Consider the following 19448-nt stretch of genomic DNA (forward strand, 5'->3'; position numbering starts at 1 on the left):
TGTCAGCGAGCCTGTGATTCCTGTTTTCCAGTAAGTGTATGACCAAGCTTCTTTTTTTTGACCCTTGCTTAATTCTGACTGACCTTAGGGCACCAAAGCTGAAAAGTTAGGACATTTTATTGGATTTTTACTCTTGTGAACTCTGCATTTCCTTACCTGAGTCTATACTTAACAGATGCTGTGGAACTGTGTCATAAAATAACCAAAACTCCATTTGTTTGCACTAGACTTTATATTTGGGTCAAGTTTATAGACTATCATTTGTTAAAGCCTGAATAGATTCTTATAACGGGTGTGCATTGTTGTGTTGTAATGTTACTCAAACAGAAGTACACTGGGACGATTTTCAGCTGCTGATTCAACTAGCCCAGGAGTATTTACACAAGATATATACGACTGTAGTTGTGTAAATGAGAGAAAAAAAAATGTGACCCATCAATGGTGTGTACAGCACAGAGGGATAAGTACACACATCCATAGAAGAGGCCCAGTTCATTGTCAGCCTTGGTCTTTTATGTGTCATCTGTATTATCCAGCTGAATGAATATCATACCTTCACATAGTTTTGTAGCTTCTTTCTTCCAATAGAGGCACGAAGAGCTCTGATGTGATACTATTATTACCAGGGACATTATGTTTTCATCTCAGTATAGCAGGTTTACAAAAAACCACTGAATGGATAACCATGAAACTTTGTGGAAGGATACGGTATGGATCAGAAGAACTCATTATATTTTGGTGCAGATCCAAAATTGTATCTTTCCTTGTGAAATAAAGTTTTGTTTTTACATTGTTGTCGATTTCACTGAATAGGTCCTCGATCTTGTTTACATGTTTAGGCGACTGAAAAAATTAGCGTGTGCAATTTAGTGCAGATTCAAATAAAAATTGGGCTCACGTGAATTTAAATGTGCTTTCATCAGTTTGTTTGTTGTTTAGCAGGATTACGCAAAAGCTACTTTATCGATTTTTATCCAATATTTCAAATATTTCAAATGGTGAGGTAGATTGTTAGCCATGACATTCATTGATATCAGTCCCTTAAACATGCCTGATCCCCCCACCTCCCCCCATCAACATCCATGAATTATCCCCCAAATCTCTGCATTTGCTTCCTCCAAAATTTCACGTATTCTTTACTAAATCAAACCATATTCTTCCACAATAGGTTTGTGGTGATCCATTTAGCTATTTTCATGTCATCTTGCCTACATACAATTGTACAAGGGTGAAAACATAACCTCCTTGGCAGAGGGGGTGAAGAATCAAACTTGCCACAGTAAATTAAACCGAACATGTACACAAAGACAAATTGGTAAACACACATTGGACAGTCGCCAGAAGCACTCTGCAGTTCATCAAAGAAAACTTACGAGTCCCTAGGGTTTCACACAATCACATGAGAACATTGCATTTAATTGGGAAACATTATTTAGCCTGCATCTTGTCGAAGATTTCCCCGACAGACTGAATGGAATCCAGGCCCCACATTACATCCTTTAATTAGCTTCATTCCTCAGACACGCTTGCCATAATTCCTCTGGTTTCCCTTCACTTCCAGGGAAATCATCCCCCACTGAGACACATGGTCTATACACCTTCAGAGAAAATTTAAATGATTATGCTGAATCTGCTGTGGAGACTCCTCGAAGCGGGGAGATGTGTTCTTAATAAATGCAACTGAATTTGTAGTCCTCTATTACACAGAGCGACTGAATCCGGTGAGGTCTATTGTCAAAAAATGAGTATCACCCAGTGTCAATATATAAAATAAAAATATATAAAAGACAAAAGATATAAAAACTAAAGTAAAAAGTGAAATGCAAAATGCAAAACAGTAGAACAGTGTCAAATTGCAATATGCAATGTAATGCAATGTATATATGTAATGCAATATTATATGTAATGCAACATAATATAATATGTGTTAATTTAACACATCCTTGAGGTGTGGGGGCGGAATAAAAGTCGAAGTATGTCAGGTTGTTATTTTTTTTCTGCTCGGACTTTTCCTATCCCCTTTTTTAAGTTTTTCTCCCAATTGCCACTAGATATTTCGCACACTGGGCTCCATCATCTGTTAACATCAGTCTTCTAAAGTGTGTCTTCAAGCTCTTTCAAATATAACAGCCACACAGCGTCTGCGACAGAATCCATTTTCTATTTATTTTCTTCAGTTTCTGAAGCACAGAGATCTCTCTCACCAATCTCCAACCACCTTCCGTATGTCTGCGAATCAGAACCATTTTAAATTGACAGGCGAGTGTCTGCCCTCTGCAATCAGCATATGCCATACCTCTATTTCTCTATATAAGGACATCCGTTTGTTGTATCATGAAGAGAGCGGTGTGCTGAACAGAGGAGTTGAAGTTTTAATATGGCCCCAAAGGTAAAAAAGAAGAAGCTAAAATAATTGAGGCAGAAGACACAGAGGGCACGGTTTTCCATAACGTGTCCTACGGACTGACGATATGTAAATCAAATGAAGCCCGGGCTGCAGTAACTGAGGTGGTGAATGCTGTGTTCCCTGAGGTTCGGACGATGGCAAGCGTTTAAAAAAATGGATTCACATCAAAGTTGATGCCAAAAAACGAGTCTCAGAGCAGAAAAAAAAAGAAACAGGAGGAGGACAAGGAAAATCAGGTTTGACAGGTTGGCAGCAATTATTGTTCAGTCATCATTCGGTGGAATTTGTTCAAGGAATGAGGGAGAAAGTGTTGACCTCCACCAAGAACTGTCGCCCAGAGGTAATTTATTTCTTAATGTTTAAGATGAAATTTGCAATTTCTTGTGTCTTTTGTTATTTACGAGTGGAAATTCAATCAGAACAAATTTCAATTTAAATGAGAATAGCCTTGCTGCTTGCAACAGGGAACTAATTGGGCTTAACAATATAGTTGCCATCGCCAGCCCAACAGTCCACTTCCCAGTCCTCTTACCCGGACTATGGAGTGAATGAAATTGCGACAGGAAAAGAAAAGTTGAATGAAACACAAACAGTTGATGGATGTCTTTGCAAATAAATATGTGCATGCCTAATTATGTGTGTGGGTGTATGTGTGTGTGTGTGTGTCATTTGCTTCAGAAATATTTGGATAAACTCATGAGGAAAGGTGAATTCAATCACAACTTTATTCAGTATACATTCTGAAATAAGGCATTTAACTTTGGCTGTGCTTCTGCTCCTGCTGGTTATGGGATGCCATGAGCCATATAGGTTGTGCAGTACACAACATGCCAGGATAATTCTGCACCTTCTCAGGTTTATAAAGGAGCTTGCTTCCAGCTGTGTCCAAGAATCTTCAACAACCCTTGAGCTGCCCAGATGTGTGCTTGAGGGATTTGAGGGTTGGCAACTTGGAACAGAACTAATATATATATATAATCGTAAGCGTAAAAGCTTCCATTTAATCAGTTGAATCAACTAGAGATGTGCCATTAGTTTGGAGCGATGGATCAATTATAGACCAATAAACAATTTATCAAAAGCCAAAACGGTTACATTTCAATATGACATAACATTCTCATATACTCTATTGTAAACTAAGAAAACTATCTTAGATTTTAATTATGACAATAAATGATGAAAGTTGAAATGCGTCCATAACGTGGTTATTTAATACATTTGGTCAAACCGTTAGTAAATTAAATTATTGCTCTCTCTTAAAGCCTTTTTTTCATCTAAATAAATGGAGTTTTAATATTCTATGCATTAAGGTAAAAGGAAGTGTGTTTAGGACAGGTCATTCTCCTATATCTCACCGTACCCTGGGAGGACCGTATCAGGGAGGCCAACGAGAGGAAGAGGGCAAAGTATGCTGGGCTACTGGAAGAATGCCGAAGCAACGGGTGGTGAGCGAGGGGCGAGCCCATTGAGGTGGGATGCAGAGGGATCGCAGGTCAGTCTCTCTGCAGGGCCCATCACATGCTGGGGATCACAGGAGACAGGAGGCGAAGGGCCATCAAGTTGGCCACCGAGGCAGCAGAAATTGTATCAAGGTGGTTGTGGATCAGGAGAGGAGAGCCGGGGGGAGGGTTGGCGCTACCTGGACACAAGCTGGGGCATTATGAAACTGAAAGAACAAATTGGAATCTGGTGGAATGCAAAGGTCTAGATAATTAATGGGAAACACTGATGTAATGAGCCAAGCCCCAGATCTCACCTGCAGGTCTGAGGCGTGTGAACCCTGACCATCACTCTGATTTCACCCTTGTCCCACACAGTGCGCCACATCTAATTTCATTCCCATTTCCAACAATATCCCCACGTGTGGCACATGGGGGGAGAGACCAGAGGCGGTCCTGTTATGTTAACATAACAAGCTTTCACATGATGGATGATATTACTCTAATTGTAATCCCAGATGCCACATCTGCTGTGAGGCTGCAGTGTAATCCCTGACCGCCTGCAGTTCAGGACGTGGACTCAGATGCACACAGAATAAACTGCAGCCTGAAATGTTAATTGCTAATACTGGTTCTTGTAACAATGTAAATCAGACCTTAACAATGCCACAGGCAAGTTTAGTCCTATATCAGTGAAATGATAATCAACCCCTGAACATGCCTCTACAGGTGTTGTGCTGCAGTTTTCACCGCAGTAAAAAGTAAAAAGTAAAAGGGGACACAGGGACCTGCCTGAAAATCAAAAAGCTTTAGAGAAAGCTTGAAAGGCACAAATAGGCTCAGAGGACAGAGGAGTGGAGGTTAATGGATGGATGTTGAGTTCATTTTCTGAGCTAATTAACTGCTACAGTTTTAATATGTCGCAGATTGCTCGGATAACAGCTCGTCTTTCACACACATGAGCAGTTGGATCATTGTAAAATGCAGATATTAACTGCACAACAGCTTTTAGCATAGTTGCATTCTACGCCGGTTGCTGAGACAAATGCTGGTTGATTTCTTCCAGAAGGAGGTCATGTGATAGGACCCTGACGAATCATCAGAGGCTACATCAAGACCGAAAAGGCCCAATCAGCGAGTGGATTTGGGTGTCATCATTTCCAAACATCTCCGTCCAGATTAAAAGGCCGCCCCAGAAATGTCAAACTAGATCAAACTATAGTGATCACTGCATTAGTTTAAACAAGATCTAACTTCAACGTTAAAACTGTTCAGGTGTGACCTTTTAAATGACGTTTGAAGTATTGAGTGGTCTCCTCTGTGATGTGGGAGATTCTTTTTACACTTTGTGATTATCCATCACCTTCCAGGAACCTTGCAGACAGCAGAATGAAAATGGAGGTTCCTGAGAAATGATTGCTTGGACTTATTTGGCTTTTTACAAGAGGTGACATTGAGATGCATGAAATCCTGCTGCTGAAGGCGGCTTACACTCGTCTCCAGGGGATATGGTGTAAACCGTACAGATGTTAACCAGCACAGTGAGGAGAGGTGCACATACATCAGTGTTGTGCTGATTATTGCTGCCGCGTGTCAGTGCACTGTGATGGAAGATGCTTACCAACTGTTGCCGACGGGCTGAGAGCGGAGGAGGGGAGGAGTGGCAGGTGAGGTAGGGGGAAGTGATGGGCGGGGGGGTGGTGGATGGCAGGTGATCAATCGCCTCTCCTGACACGTCCACGAAAGAGGAAGTGATGAAAGTGTGGATCTCAGTGGGAAACAGGCACAGTGCGTTTTAAGTGGCGGATGTGCGCTCCAGCCGTCGCGTTGCTCAGCAGTCACCCTCACCCCTCCAACACTGGCAAATAATCTCCCTTCTTCTGCCAATTCCCCCCCCCCGCCTGTTCTCTGGATTGGACAGTCAGAGATAATCTGGGATTAGAGCGAGCAGTCAGGCCTGGTGTGCCGCTCATTAATTTTGACGGAGCGGACATGTTTAACATCCACAGGTCATCTGCTGGGCCTCAACGTATTCCATTATATAGATCAAACCGGGGCAAAGTTTCAGCATATTTGGCGGCTTCACATGCTAAACTGAGGAGGAATGAAATGTGGCCGCTGCCTGTTGGGTGTGTGGCGGAGCAGGTGGTTCCATCTTCATCCTCATCACGCTAAATGAATGTAGTGTGGAAATATTGTCTGATATTGATGTTTTATGAGTACAGCAGGATTCAGAGAATATGAGGAATGTTTCAAGGGAATTGCTGAAAATGCCGCTTCGATTGTTGACTCTTCCCCTGTGCCTTGTCACTGTTGCTGGCCCCTGATCCCAGTCCAAAGTGGTCTATATGTCTCCATGTGCAATGATTTGCTTTTTGTTTGTCGGTTCCAAGGGCAAAGTCTTAACAAGGAGAAGCAGCCATATAGCCTTGATACAGCACTTCACTGGAACCACTTGCCTGAGAGGAATGTTCCATCTATTGCAGCTTTTAAGCTTATTCACAAGAGTCATTTCTGCTCTTACAGAATAATTTAAATCCACAATCTGTTGGGAGTTGTTCAACAACATCTGATCTTTATTTTTACATTACCCCCTGTGCACAGTTGCAGTGTTAATCTGCTCTAATCTATTTTATATTAACAGCGAAAAGGAGTGAAGGAGATAAAGTGATCAAGTCGGCGAGTCACTTTACCATTTAGCAGCTGCAGATTCTGTAAACCAAAGCTGAAAGGGATCAAATATTAGCCTTGCAGTTATTAGGTAGCAGTGGGACGACTTAAAGAAAACAAATGTTTGTTTTGCATCTGCTGAATTGGTAAATCAGCAATTGGGAGCTAACCATAGGCTGTAGATAAGAGAAGCTATCACACTTGCAGATGATTGTTTTTTGGAGCTGGCATTGGCTCCAGCACCCCTCTGCCATGACCCTCAAAGGATAAGCGATACAGATGGATGGATGGATGGCGTGATGAACAACCACATACATACTGCCACCTTGTTTTACTCTTATGATGTGTCCTGGGCTTGCAGTACATTTCACAGAAGTAATCAACTCCCTTTTCAAAAGGAAATATTTCACCCTTCGTTTCGACTTAGATTTATATTTTACAACCAAAGGCTGGTGTAAAGGACCTACACCAATAATCAGCCTTTTAACACAGGGGCAGTGCCTCAGTTGATCTGATTAAAGAACAGAGGCTGAAGAAGTATTGAGTTCTGGTAATTGGAAAAGTTGCACAGGTTTTTTCCCAAAGATTTTTTCTCAGATCTGGCGAGAGTTCTTTATGTAGCCCTGTATAAAAATCACTAGGATACAGTGCCTAAAATTAATCTCAAAATAGCATAGCAAATGTTGTATTAAAATAGAAAGTTCATGATAATTAGATAAGTTCATATTATTAAAAATAGTAGTTAAAATAAGGTTAAATACGGGATAAAATGTAATAAATATAATATGTACAGTTAATAAGTTTAGCTATTTACAGTTAAAAAGTAAAGCAATAAATAGATGTGTGGTTAAAAGGCTCTGTGATTGAGAAGACGAGAGACTTATTGATTTGAGTGCTTTTAATGTGCAATCTAACTTTTCTCAGTGTTGTGTGTCAGTCATTCAGTTTTTGCGTTCTCATTGGGTAATAGCAAAGTCACAGCCAATCCAAGTCATCCGTCTTGTATGGGGCGGGACATGAGGTGCAGGTAGTGGTTCAGCATGCTTTGAGCAGGTGGGTCAGAGAGAGAGATAGAGTCCAGATGTCCTGAGGAAAAGTGTTGTGCTGTGGGAAACATTTAAGAAGTATCTTCGAGGTCGACTACTCGTGGTCCTGATATAAAGTCTTCTATGTAACCTGCCAAAGGTAAATATAACGTGGATGCCTTAAATTGTGAGCTGTAACTTAATGTTGTAGTGGAAAAGACCGGAGTGTAATGTAGTTAGCCACCCGCTAGCTTAGCATCACGTGTCATAGCTTTAGCACTGTTGTTGTTTCAATGCTAAAACGGGCTAACATTAAGTCAGTACGATTTAGTGTGATGATATTATGGCTCAACAGAGTTCATGTAATTAAAGGAGACGGACGTCTGTGAAGAGAGAGAGAGAGAAACTGAGAGTGCTGGTGGATGGACCCTGCTGTTTTCTTCTTCCCTGGATTTTCATTGCTGTGTATGCTGCCTATATTTTGGATTGTGACTGCCATCATCACCCCTATCTGTGACATTGCCCTATTGCTCCTCGTTTGGACCTGTGAGTATTGAACTGATATGACAATGCACGTGCTTTTATTTTCTGCTCTTGGCTGAGTGAAGTGGCCATAACAGTTTTCAGGCCTCACCGCACCCGAGCATCACTACAGGCCTGCAACTGAGTCTACAGTTTATTATTTCAGTTACCTTTCATATAACTGTTGTGCATTTATTTTGTTTTGTAAATATTTTACTTCCTGAGAGAGGAGCTCACAGCAATTTCATTTGTTTTATATTGTAAATAAACAGCTGTGAAGGTTTTGACGTTTAAAATACAGTTGTGGTGGTCTTCAATATTAATTAGAGGAATTTAAACAAAAGATAAGATTAGTTTCAAATATTCTTCTGAGATCTTATTCATTTTTTTGTGTTTACGAACTCAGGCCCAGGAGATCTGGGTTACATTTATGAATTCTACATTTCAGCCGCGAAGCGTGATCTAGCTTATGTAGCTACAGGGATTTGACAGAACTGTTTATTTACAGTGAGAGTCATCTCTTCATTCAATAAAAATATACGACAGTCAGATCTTAATGTATAAAGCTGCGCTGTACAGAGGAGTAAATATGATTAAAGGGATTAGCTTTTAAATTACTTTTTCATAACCGATAATCAAATTAAGACACGTGGAGCATTCCGACCTCAGTCACATTATGTAGACACACGTACGGCCTAATCACATTATAGCGTCCATTTTCACAAGCCATGAGTTTGAGCATAAACAAGATCACTGGTGCTACACACCTGATTCTTGGGAGGTGAGGGAGAAATGGTAGATACTGTATGCTCCGTGTTTTAATGGAAGTTGACGTCATTTCGTTTTGGGATGGCATCAAACATCGCGATGATGAGATCTTCAAAAGGTTGGAAGAATGATGCACTGGAGGTAATGTTGACTTGAATCATAATCTGTGAATCTCAAAAAAAATCTCATAATATGCTCTGTAACATGTAAAGAATATGAATGGAACATTCTATTTGAAATTCATGTTAACACTATAATTTGAATCATTTCTTATTCAGAATAAGGTCAACTGTCAGATTATTTGTATCAATGTTAACTCACTATTTCAACCAAACTGAGCTTTTATATCTGTCCAGAATAGGAGTGTATTGATCCAACAGATCCATGGTTCGGTTTTGACCTCGCCTTTTCCGTTTTTTCTTGTATTTTTTGGGTGGTTGGTAGGAGATTCTGAGATCTTTGGCTTATTATTATATTATATTATTATAATTATAATTTAGTAATTTAGAGGCCCTGCACACACAGAGGTCCCAGTAAATCTAGAAGGCTAAACCTGTTTTTGATTTCAAGTTGAAACTCTATGTACCAAGCGGAGTGATGAAGACTACTCCATTACATCATTATATTCGGGTTTAACAGGAGAGAGATGAATATTTCAGACCATGAGAGGATATATAATTTGAAAAAACGAATGAAAACTATTATTTCTGTCACATGGCCTTTGTGAGTGGGTGTGGATGTGTAACCTCACATTCATGTCACATCGGCAGCAGATTGATGGCTACAAATTGGTCCCATTTACATCATCTGACAGCTAAAGATGTTTTGTGATCGTAGGTTTAATGTTGTCAAATTACCTTTAATGAGACACTATAGATGATGTGAGGCTTCAGACATCTGCTTCCTTTAAAATAAAAGCAGCATGGGTAATACTATCACTGTTGTGTCCTGTCAGTTTGTCTAGAGTCTGGAGTCTGGGGCTCCTCCATCATTTGAAGCCACGGTCTAAGCAGCTTACACTTAAAAGCCACTCAACTCTATAGATTTACAAGTGCTAGGAATTATGGGAGATCATACAACTCTGTGTGTGTTGGAAATCACCACTGTTCAGTCACTCACTATAACCTCTCATGCTTACTATTAGTAAGGGCATTTTAGCAGATATTTGACCAATCTGGGAAGTAAATCCTTACCAAGAAATTTCTTCACAATTGTGTTTGGGAAGGTGTGTAATATCATGTCTTAAAATGTTGAAATTCAACTCCCGTGGGAAACCTCCTAAAAAATTGCTCAAAGTTGGGGTACCTGTAACCGATTTTTGAAAAATCGAAAATGTTAAATTTGGCTTTAAGTAACTTGTGAGGGGTCAAACTAGAGTTTTTCATGATTCTGAGTTGATTGCAAGCATTCGTTTTTCACCAAAACCACTCCTTAGTGCAAAAACAGCCACCTCCACTTTTCCCACTCACTGCATTTTCAGCCATTATTCACGAATAAAGGGTTCCAAACCCCCCCGCCTCCCCAAAAACAATAAAAAATATAAATAACCCAGTTAACACCAGGAAAAAATCTATCTTTTTTCTATTTGTCTAAAGCAATAGCCTCATGGAAAGGTAATAATTGTCAGGGCAGCATTAGTTTTTCACCAAAACTGCTCCTTAGTGGAAAAACAGACATTTGAATTTGAAAAGTAGCGTTATTCGTTTATTTCAGTATCTTGCATAATACTGATCCACTCTGCCACACGCTTCATGTGTCAATGTCTGAGTTCTCTCCAAACTGAACATCATCATGAGCACAATTCTTGCACATAATGCCTTTGCAAACTCCACATGCCGAGATACACTTGACATCATTCTTTTTGCAGCTGCACCGGCGGTCGCTGCAATCTCCATTGCAATTGCAGACTGTGAACTGAAGAAGCTCCTCAGGAGCCATGGGGTCTAGTGTTGGAACTGGCTCATATCCCTGAACATCTAGTGTCCACCCGTAGTCACTAGGGTCCAAAGACATGCTCTTAAGAAGGATCCAGTCCCAGGTTTGTATATATGCACGGAGAGAGTGCTGTGCAGCTGCACCCTCTGTTGGAGACAGGGTTAGGTTAGGATTAGGGTTAAAACTTTTAGAGGGTTTCCTTGTAAGCAGGCAAAGTTTGGAGTTGCTTCATGAGTTGACAGTACAGCCGTGCCCCCTTGGCGTATTGGTGATGCCCCGCAGCTGCAAAGATGTCTAGCATCCTGGTGACAATGCAGGACAGGTGCCCATTTTGGTCTGCAAGCCATTCAGTTCTGATGAAGATCTTGATGACATCTACCATGTAGTGGTACTGCACCCAGAGTGCAGGCGTTCTTCCTCCTTTGGCAAGTCTTTTGAAGATTTCTTCAAACCTCCGTTCAAACACTATAACAACTGGATCTGTGTGTCTGGCTCCCATTTTCCCATCGGCTACCTTCTCCATCAAGGTCCTCATTTCACCAAGCTCCTCCTCAGTGAAGGCATGTTTCATGATGTGCTGATAGATGGCTGCATCAATTAGGAGGTGAGCACGGATTGCCTTGTCAAAACATCCTCCATCCAGGATGTGGTTGGCTGTCGTACTCCCTGGATAGATCAGCTGGATCAGCTCTAGTATAGATCCAGAATCCTCCATGATATTACCCAAGGATCCAAGTTAGGACTTTAGCAGGTGAAATCCACCCAACCGTGGAATGATAGGTAGATTTGCCTGGTTTATGATGTCCACAGCTTTGAGCCAGATTAGGAGATTGAACGTCACTATAGTGACTTTGTCTTCAGAGAGCCGCATGCACTCTTTGAGAGCGGTGAAGATGGTGTTGTGGTCATTAGGGTCACCTTCGATGACTGGGAGGAAGTCGATCAGCGTGCTCTGCTTGGCATCATCTGCATGGATACGTTTCATCCAGCCATTCCAGTTGGACTGTGAGAAATCAGGATCCTGTGCTTTGATCACCCACCCTGCTGCCCAGAGTGTATCGCCCGGAGTGAGGAGTGGCTGGTCTTGTGTTACAAAGGAGGAGACCTCAGTGATGGGAAGAAATGTGATGGTTTTTATTCCAGTCTGTTTTCTGTTAGTGAATGGAAGAATCTTCACTTCTTGCAGTGGCTTGCAGACCACAATGGGCACCAGGATGCTAGACATCTTTGCAGCTGCGGGGCATCACAAATACGCCAAGGGGGCACGGCTGTACTGTCAACTCATGAAGCAACTCTAAACTTTGCCTGCTTACAAGGAAACCTTTAAAAGTTTTAACCCTCACCCTAACCTAACCCTAACCCTGTCTCCAACAGAGGGTGCAGCTGCACAGCACTCTGCAAGATACTGAAATAAATGAATAGCGCTACTTTTAAAAATTCAAATGTCTGTTTTTCCACAAGGGAGCAGTTTTGGTGAAAAACTAATGCTGCCCTGGCAATTATTACCTTTCCATAAGGCTATTGCTTTAGACCAGGGGTCTTTAACGTTTTTCAGGCCAAGGACCCCCAAACAGATGGAGCACGGACCCCCTACTATATATATTATATAAAATTGTGTTTTATATTACATTGGGCCTAGTGCCATGTATAAAAATAACTACCCTGATATTGTGCATTCAATACTAAGCTATTCAATTAATACACGGGAACATATATTCATGTTTTTAATTTTAACATGTGCAAGGTACAGGGTGGCCATGCCACTGCCATTTATAAACATACAGTGGGTACGGAAAGTATTCAGACCCCTTTACATTTTTCACTCTGTTTCATTGGGTTAGGGTTAGGGTTGGGAATGATGCAACAAGTTTTTCACACCTGGATTTGGGGATCCTCTGCCATTTTTCCTTGCAGATCCTCTCCAGTTCCGTCAGGTTGGATGGTGAACGTTGGTGGACAGCCATTTTCAGGTCTCTCCAGAGATGCTCAATTGGGTTTAGGTCAGGGATTAGGTCAAGAATGGTCACAGAGTTGTTCCGAAGCCACTCCTTTGTTATTTTAGCTGTGTGCTTAGGGTCATTGCCTTGTTGGAAGGTGAACCTTCGGCCCAGTCTGAGGTCCAGAGCACTCTGGAAGAGGTTTTCTTCCAGGATATCTCTGTACTTGGCCGCATTCATCTTTCCTTCAATTGCAACCAGTCGTCCTGTCCCTGCAGCTGAAAAACACCCCCATAGCATGATGCTGCCATCACCGTGTTTCACTGTTGGGATTGTATTGGGCAGGTGATGAGCAGTGCCTGGTTTTCTCCACACATACCGCTTAGAATTAACGCCAACAAGTTCAATCTTGGTCTCATCAGACCAGAGAATCTTATTTCTCATAGTCTGGGAGTCCTTCATGTGTTTTTTGGTAAACTCTATGCAGGCTTTCATATGTCTTGCACTGAGGAGAGGCTTCCGTCGGGCCACTCTGCCATAAAGCCCCGACTGGTGGAGGGCTGCAGTGATAGTTGACTTCGTGGAACTTTCTCCCATCTCCCTACTGCTTCTCTGGAGCTCAGCCAAGGTGATATTTGGGTTCTTCTTTACCTCTCTCACCAAGGCTCTTCTCCCACGATTGCTCAGTTTGGCTGGACAGCCATGCCAAGGAAGTGTTCTGGTCGTCCCAAACTTCTACCATTTAAGGATTATGGAGGCCACTGTGCTCTTAGGAACCTTGAGTGCTGCAGAAATTATTTTGTATCCTTGGCCAGATCTGTGCCTTGCCACAATTCTGTCTCTGAGCTCCTTGGGCAGTTCCTTCGACCTCATGATTCTCATTTGCTCTGACATGCACTGTGAGCTGTAAGGTCTTATATAGACAGGTGTGTGCCTTTCCTAATTAAGTCCAATCAGTTTAATTAAACACAGCTGGACTCCAATGAAGGAGTAGAACCATCTCAAGGTGGACCAGAAGAAATGGACAGCATGTGAGTTAAATATGAGTGTCACAGCAAAGGGTCTGAATACTTATGACCATGTGATATTTCAGTTTTTCTTTTTTAATAAATTTGCAAAAATTTCTACTTTTCTGTTTTTTTTTTTTTCAGTAAAGATGGGGTGCTGAGTGTACATTAATGAGAAATGAAATTAACTTTTTTGATTTTTGCAAATTGCTGCAATGACACAGAGTGAAATATTTAAAGGGGTCTGAATACTTTCCGTTCCCACTGTACATCTTGCATACAACACTGAGCTAATAAAGTAATTCACAGATTCATGTTTTTATTTTTAACATACATGTAGAAGAGACAGTGAATCCTCAAGCTATCTGTGCATGGCACACATACTCCCACATTAGTGAGATGTCGGACCCTGATGGGTAGCAAACAACTTACCTAATCTTGGATGGATGGAGGTTGTTAGGCAGAGGGTCAAATCAGCCTCACAGTATGTTGGATGCATGTTAATGTGTATTGAAAGACATTTAAATTCGTGAAAAAAAAAATATATATATAAATTTTTTAAAAAATTGTCTAATCAACCAAAGATTTCGCGACCCCCCTGCAGTACCTACGCGGACCCCCTAGGGGTCGCGGACCCCCTGTTGAAGACCTCTGCTTTAGACAAAATAGAAAAAAGATAGAATTTTTCATGGTGTAAACTGGGTTATTTTTATTTTTTATTGTTTTTGGGGAGGCGGGGGGTTTGGAACCCTTTATTCGTGAATAATGGCTGAAAATGCAGTGAGTGGGAAAAGTGGGGGTGGCTGTTTTTGCACTAAGGAGTGGTTTTGGTGAAAAACTAATGCTTGCAATCAACTCAGGATCATGAAAAAACCCTAGTTTGACCCCTCACAAGTTACTTAAAGCCAAATTTAACATTTTTGATTTTTCAAAAATCGGTTACAGGTACCCCAACTTTGAGCAATTTTTTAGGAGGTTTCCCACGGGAGTTGAATTTCAACATTTTAAGACATGATATTACATACCTTCCTTAACACAATTGTGAAGAAATTTCTTGGTAAGGATTTACTTCCCAGATTTTCATATGTTGCCCTCACTATATGTAAAACATAGTCTGTAAATAAAGATGGAAGAAATGTTTCCACTTCCTCCCACTATGCAGAAATTACCCTGGCCTGCCCCACCCCCAGACTCACCTGCTTTCCATCAGTCAATCAGTCACTCAGTATATATACTCGCCCATTTCCTGTGTTCTGTGCCAGATTGTCTAGACTAGAGTGTATTCCTAGCTATCTAGTAGTATTTCTTGTTTCTCTGCTCTGCCTGATTCCGGTTCTGACCTGCCTCCTTGGACCCTGGATTCCCTTTTTGCCTGCTCACTATTGTGTTTGTTTGCCCTTGTTGACTGTCTGCCTGGTTTTGACCACTGCTTGTCCATTAAACCTGAACTCTGGCTACTCCTAAACTGCTCAAGTGTCGCGCTATTGGGTTTTGTTTGCCATTTAGCGCACCCTGACATCAAGAGTCAGTCAATAATAATGTTTCAACCCATTTTAATTCCTCGAAAGTGGCCGGAGACAATGTGTTTTAGGCTTGTCTCACATCAATACATACATACTGTATATAAGACTTGATTGATCATATTTAGCCTAAATGATTGATGATATTTTCTTATGTATTTGAGTAAGTTTATTTTCTAAATTTTGTATAAACATTTTTATATTGTTCAAATTTCTATTTTTGAGTGATAAATGCATTATTGCATTTCCCTCAGACCACATCTGTCTTTTTTTAAATTTTGAACAAATGCAACACAGAACAAAGGCATTACCAAACAGGAAGTTGTATTTTCACTAACGTATAAGCATGATTCTGATAAAGATGCAGCTTGTCTTATTTGTGACTTGGAGTTATTAAATAAAGATTTTAAGCATATTTTTTATGTATGCATAAACAAAAAGAAATAACATTGACTACGAAAATGTTTCACCATAGTTATTTACTGTCACTGTCTTAACAGAGAACATTTTTCGCTGACTGATGACTGATGTTTAAACCTTATGGGGACAGGGTAATTAATGAAGAATGATGGTGACTAACTTGATGATAGATATAATTTCATATGAGGTGTAAATAGAAAAGAGCAGCAGGATTCCAGATTGTGAAAACAGCTCTTTCTCGATCTCTGAAGAACTTCAGAACGTAGATGCAACACAGTCTTAGCAGTGTGGCTTGTTTTCACATTGTTAGGTGTGTGTGTGTGTGTGTGTGTGTGTGTGTGTGTGTGTGTGTGTGTGTGTGTGTGTGTGTGTGTGTGTGTGTGTGTGTGTGTGTGTGTGTGTGTGTGTGTGTGTGTGTGTGTGTGTGTGTGTGTGTGTGTGTGTGTGTGTGTGTGTGTGTGTGTGTGTGTGTGTGTGTGTGTGTGTGTGTGTGTGTGTGTGTGTGTGTGTGTGTGTGTGTGTGTGTGTGTTCACAACCTGGCTCAATGATGGACGAGGAAGGGCAAACCACTCATGAATTATAACTCAAAAAGGGACCTGTTCAATTGATAAATCTGAATTATTTGGACTTTCATGGAAAGAGCTTCTGTGTTCATCCTCCTGTTAACTTCCATCTATCAGCTTGCCTCACAAACAGCTTAGAGTTCAAACAGTGTGTGATTTATCAGGACGCATTTTCAATAGAGAAAGGTTTCTTCAAATTTGGTGCAAATGTTCAATTGGACTTGGATTTACTGATTAGACTTCAATGGTCAAATGTCACAGTGACATCTCACAGTCTCAAATGTGTCTAGAAAGAAAAATATAAGTGGTCGGAAACTGCGATGGTTTGTGAAGGCATCAACTACAGGGCGGTGAATGGGTCGATGTGACATGCCACATGTGACATGACCCACTCTCCACAATTATCTATAGTACACACCCTCCCTAATAGTCGTTCTATGTAAGATGAAAACATTTCGCTCTTTGCTTGCCCCCGCTGCCGCGTCAGCATTGCTGCCAGTTGCGTTATCCCCTCCACTTCCCCGGCATTTACCTGTAGGTAATAAACATTTGCTCATCACTCCCATCACGTATGTGTACTCATATCTGGTGGAGTGATAAAGTTGGAGCCTAGCGACAAACACTAACATTTTCTACTGTTGAAATAAACATTTGAATGTGAGTTGTCTGACTGAACTCTGGTTATGATATCAAATAAGTTATTATTGAGGACATGAACATGCATCGGTGTGATAAGAACAACCTTTTTGATCCTTCATGGGAAATGTACACTACAATGTAGGGGATAATCTTATGCACTGAGGAATTGGTACCTCACATATTATAATTAATGTTTAAGGATGTAGCAAGGTGGGAAAACGTCAATCAAAGACCCACACAATCCTGAGAAGAGAAAAAACATAAACACCTGAGTGGGTGTACTGTGAGTATGAATGCTTTCGCTGCATTACGTCTTATGATACTATCCGTACAAGTTGTTTGAGGCATCCACATAATCAAGATTTGATTATAAACAGCACAACATGACAAGTTAAGACTCAACATCCTAGTCACAGGCCTTTTTATTTATTTGATTTTTTTAAATGGGGTGGAATAAGGGCTACATTAATAGAGCTATTAGTTTTCAGTGCTTGCTGAAAGATAAATGGATGCACCTGCGTGTACCTGCACCGCAGCACTGGGAAGGATCAAGTCACATGAATCAAATTCTCATCACAGCTCGTCTCTGCTTTCATCATAATGTTCTAGACAAGGACTGCACACGAGCCTTTTCTGCATTCCGCCCACAGGAATAAGATAAACTGAGAAAGTAAATCATGGTCCACCTTCATTATCACAGTGGGGGGTCCTCCGGGTCATAAAAAAAACACAGACTGGGCTGAAAGGACTGTAAATAAACATCATACTAAATTCATATCACACTAATCTTCCTTGTGCTGACTGGAACTGCTTCTCCTTAATCAAATGATGATGTATTTGTGTATGTATATGTACATTGGTAATTACCATATGTTTATAGTCATATATATATATATATATATATATATATATATATATGGATTTACACACACACACACACACACACACACACAACCACACCCATCAATAAATACGTTTATATGTAACTGCCTAATATGTGTATATCCCTCCCTCTCTCCCTCTGCATGTCTCCATATATATATATATATATATATATTTGTAAAAACCTATACATATATACATACATGTGGATATAAAGAGACAGAGGGAGATATATGTATAGGTATACCTTTTTATATAAACATACATATGGACATATATATAATGGAGGTGGAGGGAGAGAGAGAGAGAGATCCAGACTGAAAGTTTTCCTCCTCCGTCCCTCCGCGGTGCGGCTCATTCACGCAGCGGATGTTGAGACACGCGGGTGGAAGCGCACTTCTCTCTGAGGATGTTATGATGGTGTGACCTGTTCTCCGCCTCAGTCCACGGACCCGGGTGTTTTGGGTTTTCTCTCTATCTCTCTGAGTGTGGAACCATGAGCGCTGACTGCAGCAGTTACCACAGCACTGACGGTGCGTTGGTGGACAGCTTCTCTTGCCCCAAACCTGGAAGCTCCGCTGCCGCTGTCTTCTGCTGCGGCTTCAATGATGTTAAATACTGCTGCGATGATCCCAACAGTTTCTTTCCGTATGAGTACGGATACATGTGGTGGCTGAGGTAAGAGACATTTACTTTGGATAACAAAGTTTCTCGTTTCTCGTTTCCTCTTTAATTGTTATTCTTTTTTGTTTTACTCATTTTCTCACTTCACGGGAGATGCTGCAGTGGTAACACATTCTCCTCTGATCAACCAATCAGGAGACAAGTTGAAAGTTTAATAATTTTCCTGAAATTGCAGCTGTTTCTTTACTTTTTGTCTTCTTGGGTCTAGCAATTAAAAACCTTACTCAAGCCCTGACTCACAGATATTCCCCTGAGATCCAGCACTGGCCCAAAATCATTAAGAAACCTTATTACCTCCACTACTCCAGTCTTAAGTGCTGATCCCCTCATTTAGTTTATACGTGTGTGTGCATGTGTGAAGAGGAAAACATCTGTCTACATTTGATCTTTTGTCTTTTTGTATTCTTTTATTTACCAAGAAAACAGTTTAAACCTCTCCTCTCCTCTCCTCTCCTCTCCTCTCCTCTCCTCTCCTCTCCTCTCCTCTCCTCTCCTCTCCTCTCCTCTCCTCTCCTCTCAGTATCGGAGCGCTGGTTGGTCTGTCCATTGCAGCGGTGGTCCTCCTTGCCTTTCTCATCACGGTGTGTGTCCTCTGCTACCTCTTCATCGCCTCTAAACCCAGTCGTCTTGACAACGGCCTACCCCTCAGGGTACCAGGTAAGTGTGAGCCTAGACTTTCTCAAGGTCACAATTAAAGCTGCACGAGGACCTCCGGAAAGTCCTCAGTACAGAGCAATCTTTGCAACTAGCAGCATTTTCAGGATTTAAATACCATTTTTTCTTTATCGTCCATGATGTAAGTGATTTTACAACTTTGAATTTTATGCAATGGTCCGTTTGCTTTTCAAAGGAGATGCCAGCGAGGGGTCCAGCCATTCGAGAGCGACCCGTGCCTCTGGTCCGCAGGGATTCAGGAAACACTTCACCAGGAAGCTGGACTGTGACAACCAGCCGCCGGACCCTGAGCGCCTGTTTCAGAGATGCTTCACAGCCACCGTCACCAGTGTGAAGGTGGAGAGTCCATCGTAG

The 19448-nt window shown here is 41.3% G+C and overlaps 1 protein-coding gene across 1 annotated transcript; it reads left to right on the plus strand.

Moving 5' to 3' along the window:
* Positions 1-18231: 18231 nt before the first annotated feature.
* LOC133018736 (protein shisa-like-2A) lies at positions 18232-19448 on the plus strand. Its single transcript, XM_061085168.1, has 3 exons — positions 18232-18413; positions 18940-19076; positions 19270-19448. Exons 1-3 carry the CDS (start codon positions 18232-18234, stop codon positions 19446-19448), a joined length of 498 nt encoding a protein of 165 aa, XP_060941151.1.

The sequence above is a fragment of the Limanda limanda genome, chromosome 13, assembly GCF_963576545.1.
Source record: "Limanda limanda chromosome 13, fLimLim1.1, whole genome shotgun sequence".
NCBI lineage: Eukaryota > Metazoa > Chordata > Actinopteri > Pleuronectiformes > Pleuronectidae > Limanda > Limanda limanda.